The sequence below is a fragment of the Gadus macrocephalus genome, chromosome 23 (assembly GCF_031168955.1).
Source record: "Gadus macrocephalus chromosome 23, ASM3116895v1".
Taxonomy (NCBI): Eukaryota; Metazoa; Chordata; class Actinopteri; order Gadiformes; family Gadidae; genus Gadus; species Gadus macrocephalus.
Genome location: NC_082404.1, coordinates 2,811,184 through 2,819,292, shown reverse-complemented (window position 1 = coordinate 2,819,292; position 8,109 = coordinate 2,811,184). Strand labels below are relative to the sequence as shown.

The window sequence follows — 8,109 nt, the reverse complement described above, 5'->3', positions numbered from 1 at the left end:
TCTTTACTTTAATTTGAAAAGGATAAGGGAATAATGCCTCTAGAACACAAAACAATTCTGATTTTGCTTCCTTTCTGACTCCTCTAATAGGTTAAGCCTTCCGTTATATTAAATAAGTTTTCTGCAGCAGTGGAATTTTTGGGATTCACAAATATTGAATGTGTGCTTTAACTCCCTTATTTGTGAATCGATTGGGACACATTGTAAAATTAAATACAATCAAACTAGCCCATCCTTTTAATTACATTTATAGTCAATGTATTTCACAATTGTTGTTGGTTTCCTTTCCACAGACTGTAAGATTAGCTGTCAAATGATCGACACCATAGGCCTAACAAACCACTTCACACAAACGTGAATAAAGAAGCAACCAAACCAGATCCTTTGAGGGAAACTGTAGTAGGCCTGCCTAATGCGGCCGGCACCGAGGTGGCCACAACTCACAGGTCTCTTGTTTCACGCACCCGTGCGCGCACAGGCACAGCTGCGCGTCCTGCACCAGACGGCTGATCTCCGTGCCCACTTTCCTTTAAACTCGGCTCGGTGGATTCGTTTTGGTTGTGGGTCCGTGGAGAACAGAATGAAGCTCTACCCGTTGAAACACCGATCTATTCTCTGTTAAAGCCAATCGAGGATGTCTCCGTGTCATGGGCACAGAGCGCATGGACAAAGACACGGGGGGCGGTGATGAAGACGTGCCTCCACCGTCTCACCTCGACAACGCCAGCGTAAGTGAAAGAGGATTTATTCATCAATTCAAATGTATGAATCCAGTAGGCCAAGTCACATTTGCGAGCAAGTAGAATGTTTTTCCACTCGGGTTCGACTTCAGCACCCGCTTTACCTCCCTATAGGCCTATGCTCCATATGCATCCATAGGCTAGACATTGAGGGTATTATTTTGTAACACGAATAGTAGACTATGTAGCACTTATAAAGCATTGTAGCCCTTATAAAGCATTTTGGTTCCTATTTAGCAAAAAGTAAGTAGCTTGTCTTTATAATCCGCCCATCCATAGCCGTTATCTCATAGGTGGTGTATTAAGTGCGCGGTATGGGATGACACTGATCAATAATGTATGCGTACCTGGTAACTTAATGAGTGTTTGTGCTCCTACATCTGATGGGTTCCGGGCTTACACATACACACACACACACGGTCACACACACATGCCCGCATTTACAAAGCACACAGACATTGACAAACCCCCTGAGACACACACACACACACACACACACACACACACACACACACACACACACACACACCAGACACACACACACACACACACACACACACACACACACACACACACACACACACACACACACACAAACCTATATAGTATTCAACTTTTTAATCAGCAATATTTCACAACCCACATGCACACAAGCAGAATTTTAGCTGAAGCCGCCTTGCAGGTCCTTTGATATGAGGACCTGGAGTGAACAACGCTTTCCTTTTTTAATCCACTTCACTCTATCCGTGTGACCCCCCCCCCCCCTCACACACACACACACACACACACACACACACACACACACACACACACACACACACACACAAAGGACCCTCTCGGCTAATTTCCATACTGTCTACTGTACTGAAATGGACACCAGCAGCCAGCATAGATGAGCTCGATTGATAACAGTACAATAGACAATAGCGGAGCTCCTGTTGGAGAAATATACCCTATAGTGCACAAGCTGTTTGTGTGTGTGTGTGTGTGTGTGTGTGTGTGTGTGTGTGTGTGTGTGTGTGTGTGTGTGTGTGTGTGTGTGTGTGTGTGTGTGTGTGTGTGTGTGTGTGTGTGTGTGTGTGTTGCTAAGTGCTCCATTCCATAGCAAGGACCATTGGCATGCATGTTTTGGGGGGTGGGGTTAGGTACTTAAGAGGAGGTCATTCAATCAGCCACTCACTTCAGCACCAGTAACCCCGTCCCAATCTGATCTAAAGGCCATCTCACAAAGGTCACGGTGGATGGAAGTCAGGCGGTGACAACATTGAAATGTGTCTGTTTGTCCCGTGGCGAGGACACGCCCCCGTCCCCTGCAGGTCGCGGACGTGTCGGTGGAGGTGGCCACGGTCGACCACGCGCTGCAGAAGGTACGCAGGAAGTACCACCACACCCGGCACTGCCGCAAGAGGAGGAGCCGGAAGAAGAGGTTCGAGGAGCTGTGGTCGGGGCTGTGGACATACCCCTACCTGGTGGTGGTGGTGGTGACGGCCGTGGTGTTCGCCGTGGTGGTGACCGTCTGGGCGCTGCTCTGGGTCTTCACATGTAGGTGTTCCCCTGAGGGGCCAGGCGCTCTGTTAGTGAGGCCATCCTACAGGGACAGTGTGGAGCCAAGAACCAAGACTTAGTCAATAACAAGGAATCATTTAAATATTTTTTTAGATTTAGAACGAGTCTCTGTTCTGGTAAATGGACTGCATGTGTACAGCGCTTTTCTAACCAGTGGCCACTCAAAGCGCTTTACGATACTGCCTAATTCACCCATTCACACACACATCCACACACTGCCGGCGGTGTGCAGCAGTAGGGGGAGGTGTCTTGCTCGATGTCACCTCGACAACCAGCTAGGAGGAGCCCTCCCTGGCAACATGCCGCCCCACGTCGTTATCATGGCCTCCTGATTAGTTTCATTAGTGGTGGATCCGGTGTTGGACTACTAGCCAAAAGGTTCTGCGTTTGAATCCCAGCCGTCTACCAGACACTTTTGATCCTTAACAGCTCCTGATTAATGATGCACGGAGAAGAAATACAAACATCGCTTTGGATAAAATACGTGATGAATAATCGTATAAAAATAAGTAGGAAATCTCTCCCATCTCTCATGCAGCGTTGTTAGTTCAGAGATGGGATCACGATATGTGATGCTTCATCAGGAGTTTATCTTTGAACCGCCATTGATGTCCGTCCCTCCGTACATCACTGGTCAACACACCGCAGGCTGGTGGATATATTATTCAGTTGACTTCTTAACCTTTGCCCTCTCCGACTCCTCCACAGTCCGCAGGGAGAGCAACAACGGAGTGTACTTTGCGGGGATGATCCGCGTGGCCAATGAGGAGTTCATCCCCGAGTATCGCCACGCAGACTCCACTGAGTTCCTGTCCTTGGCCAAGAAGATAGAGCTAGTGGTATGCACTGCAGTGACAATAAACCTACAACCAGTTGGTTTTGAATGCTCATAAATGTACCGTACTCTAATTAATATATTGTACAGTACATCTGTGTATGTGTGTGTGTTTGTGTGTGTGTGTGTGTGTGTGTGTGTGTGTGTGTGTGTGCGTGTGTGTAATTGATCTTTTTATTTTTGCTGATGTATTGCAGCTGAGCAACGTGTACAAAGGGTCATCAGCGGCGAAACTTTACAAGCAAGCTGTCATTTCAGACCTCAGGTACACTGAAATACGGCTGAAATAAGTACTGAAAGATGGACTTTCTATCCTATTGCTATTTATTCAAACATAATTTATCCTGATTACCATTCCATTCATATGAATTATTTGAACCCTATCGACAGTGTCTGGAAACCATGGTCAAATCTTTAGCATTTTTTATGTTTGTTTGAACTAAGTCGATCCAGTGGTGGTCACAGCCAAACAGGTGAAACCCTGTGGTGGTCACAGCCAATCAGGTGAAACCTTGTAGTGGTCACAGCCAATCAGGTGAAAGCTTGTGGTGGTCACAGCCAATCAGGTGAAACCCTCTGGTGGTCACAGCCAATCAGGTGAAAGCTTGTGGTGGTCACAGCCAATCAGGTGAAACCCTGTGGTGGTCACAGCCAATCAGGTGAAAGCTTGTGGTGGTCACAGCCAATCAGGTGAAAGCCTCTCCTGTGCCCTGTCCTCCTGCCCAGCAACAACAACCTGGGCGGCGTGCTGGTCCACTTCTGGATGGTGTTCGAGGTGCCCCAGCTCAAGAGCCCCGCAGTGCGTGAGGAGTGGGTGGGGGCCATCCTCCGGGACTCGGTACTCACCAGCCTGCAGAACCGCACCTCGGTGGGCTACCTGCTGGACCTGCCCGTGGACATCGAGTCCATCCTCATCAACGGTGGGTGGGGGGGGGGGGGGGGGTGGTGTACGGTGTGTGTGTGCGTGTTTGGGTTCATGACTGATGATCTTTTGATATATAAAGAGTTGTATTGATTGTCAATGTGTGTGCAATGTGTGTGTTATGATATCTATACAGGTTTATAGATTTTTAATGTGTGTGTAATGTGTGTGTTATGATATCTAAACAGGTTCATTTATTGTTAATGCGTGTGTAATGTGTGTGGGTCCATGACGTGTGCTAGATATATAAACATGTGTGTGTCTGTGTGTTATGACTGTTAATGTCCCCTCAGCTGCCCAGCGCTCCGACTACACATCAACATCATCAGGTCAGAACAGTGTTTGTATGGGAACTGTGTCATAATGTATCCAAAACTAGATCAATAATTATTGGATAGTCTAGAAGTGGTTAACGGTGATGGGACTTCCGAAAACCCTGATAAGTTCCGGGTTCGAAACCCAATGTTCATATCCTTCTGAACATTGGGCCTTGGCCTCCTTGAGGAAAGCCGCCCAGTTTAGTGTTTCCCACACATTGACGAGACTATGGCGCCCCGCCATAGTCTAATTTCGGCCGCCATAGTCTCTGCGTGCACATGAAGTTTTTTTTTTTTTTGCTCAGACGAAGTTCGTGTCGCTCTCATTGGGATTGCATGAGAGCACCCCCCCCCCCCCCCGGACATGCACGCCCCCCCCCCCCATAGTCTCCAAAATGTCTGTGGGAAACACTGAGACACCTATACATAGGTCACCTGCATGCACACTAACTCATGAACATCCAAGTTAAATGTGACTTGCATAAATATTATGTAACTTAAAGTCAACTTACTTGCACCTTGCATGCATCTGACATGGGATTGTAGCAAACAATGGAACTGACCGCAACTGACATGTGATTGTAGTCGGGTGACCAGATTTCCTGAAACTAAAACCGGGACACTTTCTGCAAGACCGTAGTGCGCGTGCATGTGAGGTCATAGACGCAGATATCAAAAGCCTGTGTAACAAGCAACGGCTTTAATGAGGGAACGGACATGCTGTTCCTCTTGTCGGTCCCAGTATTGTTCATTATGGGAAGTTTAGCTCAACGGGAGTATTAGTGCCAGGCAGACTCAACTGACAACTTAGACACATATTTTTGTACGGAATCTCTCTGCTTCTGAAATGCGAGAACATCTCCGCCCAGCGCTCGTCCGCTGGTTTTCCATCAGCATTCCACTGTGCGACCATCCCTGTTGCGTATGCCCTCACACATTGTTGAAATTGTTGGCTATGTTATCGGGGACAAAAGAGTACATTTAATATTGGTTGGTGGAAACCACGTCCCGACTCGGGACACACAACTTAAAATTGTGACGTCTGGTCACCCTATTGAAGCAAACAATGTAACTTACCGCAACTGACATGTGATTGTAGCAAACTATGTAAGTTACACACAACTTACCTGCGACTTGTCAGCATACATTTTAACTTAAAGGGGTGATATCATTATTTTTAGACTTTTCCCTTTGTTTTAAACAGTTATATGATGCATGTTTTATACATGCTTTACGTCTGCTAAGCTAGAAAAATCAATGTCCCAGCCAGTGGGAGTATCCGCGTCCCTCGAGAACGACGTGAAACGGGACTCTCTAAATCGACGCCACTTCGACCTGGGCGGGACTTTACGTCCTACGTCACTCGCTATGGGTTTGCATGTGTGCGCGTAGCCGTTTGTCTCAGGGATCTGTGCACGAACTCCCTTGCACTACAGATTACGAGCGTCAGTGTCGTACGCGATGGAGGGTGGGTGACATTCCTACAGTCTGTGATGATAGGCTATATTTCTACAAATGACTTACTATTACTAGCGATTAACATGACGAAACAACACGAACTAAGCTAACATTAGACTATAGCCATACCAGATAACGCCATACCAGCTAACCCTAACTATTTCTATTAAACTCTGAACCATTTTGCAACAGGCAACTGTGTGTTGGTGCGTCTTATTGCTTCCCACGTCTGCATCTGCGTCTGCATCTTTCCCACTCCTGGCTAATAGTTTCAGCTTTTGTACTGTACATCATAAATGATCACCCTGTACCACACTGCTGACTTGTTGATGTTTTGTGACCACTCACGCATTTCTCTAGGTATCTTAAGTTTCCTACTGGAGTCATCAAAACTTTGGACTTTGTTATTGTAAGAAATATTGTGTTGCAAAAACACTTTGTGTCTTACTGCTTTTGTACTGTATATCAGAAAAGATCACCCTGTACCACACTGCTGACTTGTTGATGTTTTGTGAGCACTCACGCATTTCTCTAGGTATCTTAAGTTTCCTACTGGAGTCATCAAAACTTTGGAATTTGTTATTGTAAGAAATATTGTGTTGCAAAAACACTTTGTGTCTTACCCTTAGCGTTACCCTAACCTTAACCCCAGTAACATTTTTTCATCATAAACTACAAGTTACGCAAAATGGCATAGAAAAAGCTTCATTAAGGAATCGAACCCCTTATCAACCCGCGTTAATGAGTTGTTCTCTGACCACTAACCCATCAGGTCTTAGTACATGCGATTCAAGAGTTAACCACTTGACAATCTTTAAACTTCGGTTGCCTAGAAATTGTAAAGACAGTGATGTGTGTACATTGTGCGAGTATCCGTCACTCACGATGTGTGTGCAGTCCAAAATGAAAGAAAAAACCTTGCATCACTAGGGAATCTAACCCCCAATCATCAGTTGGTCGTTGGTAACTGTAAACAAAGAGATCGCATTTTCATAGGCGTCGATTGCGGGGGGGACATGTCCCCCCCACTATTTGAAAAACGAATTTTGTCCCCACCACTTTTAAAAAAAATAAAATAAAATAAATAAAAATATCCCCACATACTCAACCGAAATCGTCGAGTCTAAAATCATGTGATAGGCGGCAACGCCGGTGTTGTGTCGAGATCGGTTTCCCCGTCGAGATGTGTTTCCCCTAGTCCCCGCCCCCGTCCGAAATTACCCGAAGATACCGTTCCCCCAGGGGGAACGGTATCTTCAGATATTCCAAGCTGTCAGGATGCGTTCCCCCTGTTCTAAATGGTCAAATTTAGTGATATCAGCCTGAAAATCACAGCACTTATCTGTTGTGGGGAAATAAGTCAGCAGTATGAATTTCAAAGATGTGTGAGCCTCCTTTCCTATGGAACAGAGGGGGAACAGTATCTGACAGTATTATGAATGAGCACACTTCCTTCCAAAAGTCCATAACATTCAAAATGAAAAGTCTCTCACAAAAATAATATTTGAGGGAACGGTATCTGACAGATATTCCAAGCTGTCAGGATGCGTTCCCCCTGTTCTAAATGGTCAAATTTAGTGATATCAGCCTGAAAATCACAGCACTTATCTGTTGTGGGGAAATAAGTCAGCAGTATGAATTTCAAAGATGTGTGAGCCTCCTTTCCTATGGAACAGAGGGGGAACAGTATCTGACAGTATTATGAATGAGCACACTTCCTTCCAAAAGTCCATAACATTCAAAATGAAAAGTCTCTCACAAAAATAATATTTTTTATTGATAGAAATCTACAATACAACATCTTCAGATAAAACTCGCTAAAGAAAGTCAGTTTTGAACCTTAGCTCTCTCCAAAGTGCCTCTGTGGTACGAGCACAGCAGCTCGTGGGCGAGCTTTTTGTGTACGCGCGCTTCCTTCGCTCTTCGGGTAATTTCGGACGGGGGCGGGGACTAGGGGAAACACATCTCGACGGGGAAACCGATCTCGACACAACACCGGTAAACAAACCCCGACTCCCGAGAAGCCCAATCCCTATGAGCTCCCTGCGCTACGGCCATCCGGAGGCACACAGAGCTTTTGGCCGTGACTGATATTATATATACAATTATATTATATTATATACTATTATATATAGAGCTCCGAGAGTCGCAAACGGCAATAATCACTTTCTCCTCCATGCTGCAGTACACCCCGGACTGCACTGCGCTGAGTTTGACGGTTGAACGCTGATTGGCTGTTACGTTACACATGTCACTCAGTGGCCACGCTGT

General features: G+C 45.9%; 1 protein-coding gene across 1 annotated transcript in view; it reads left to right on the top strand.

Moving 5' to 3' along the window:
• Positions 1 to 13: 13 nt before the first annotated feature.
• tmprss7 (transmembrane serine protease 7) overlaps positions 14 to 8,109 on the top strand; it is a 31,403-nt gene continuing 23,307 nt past the window's right edge. Inside the window, exons 1-6 of the mRNA XM_060044575.1 lie at positions 14 to 728; positions 2,057 to 2,282; positions 3,015 to 3,145; positions 3,339 to 3,406; positions 3,868 to 4,061; positions 4,357 to 4,392. Coding sequence (XP_059900558.1) covers positions 648 to 728; positions 2,057 to 2,282; positions 3,015 to 3,145; positions 3,339 to 3,406; positions 3,868 to 4,061; positions 4,357 to 4,392 — 736 coding nt within the window. The 5' untranslated portion in view covers positions 14 to 647. The remainder of the gene's footprint in view (positions 729 to 2,056; positions 2,283 to 3,014; positions 3,146 to 3,338; positions 3,407 to 3,867; positions 4,062 to 4,356; positions 4,393 to 8,109) is intronic.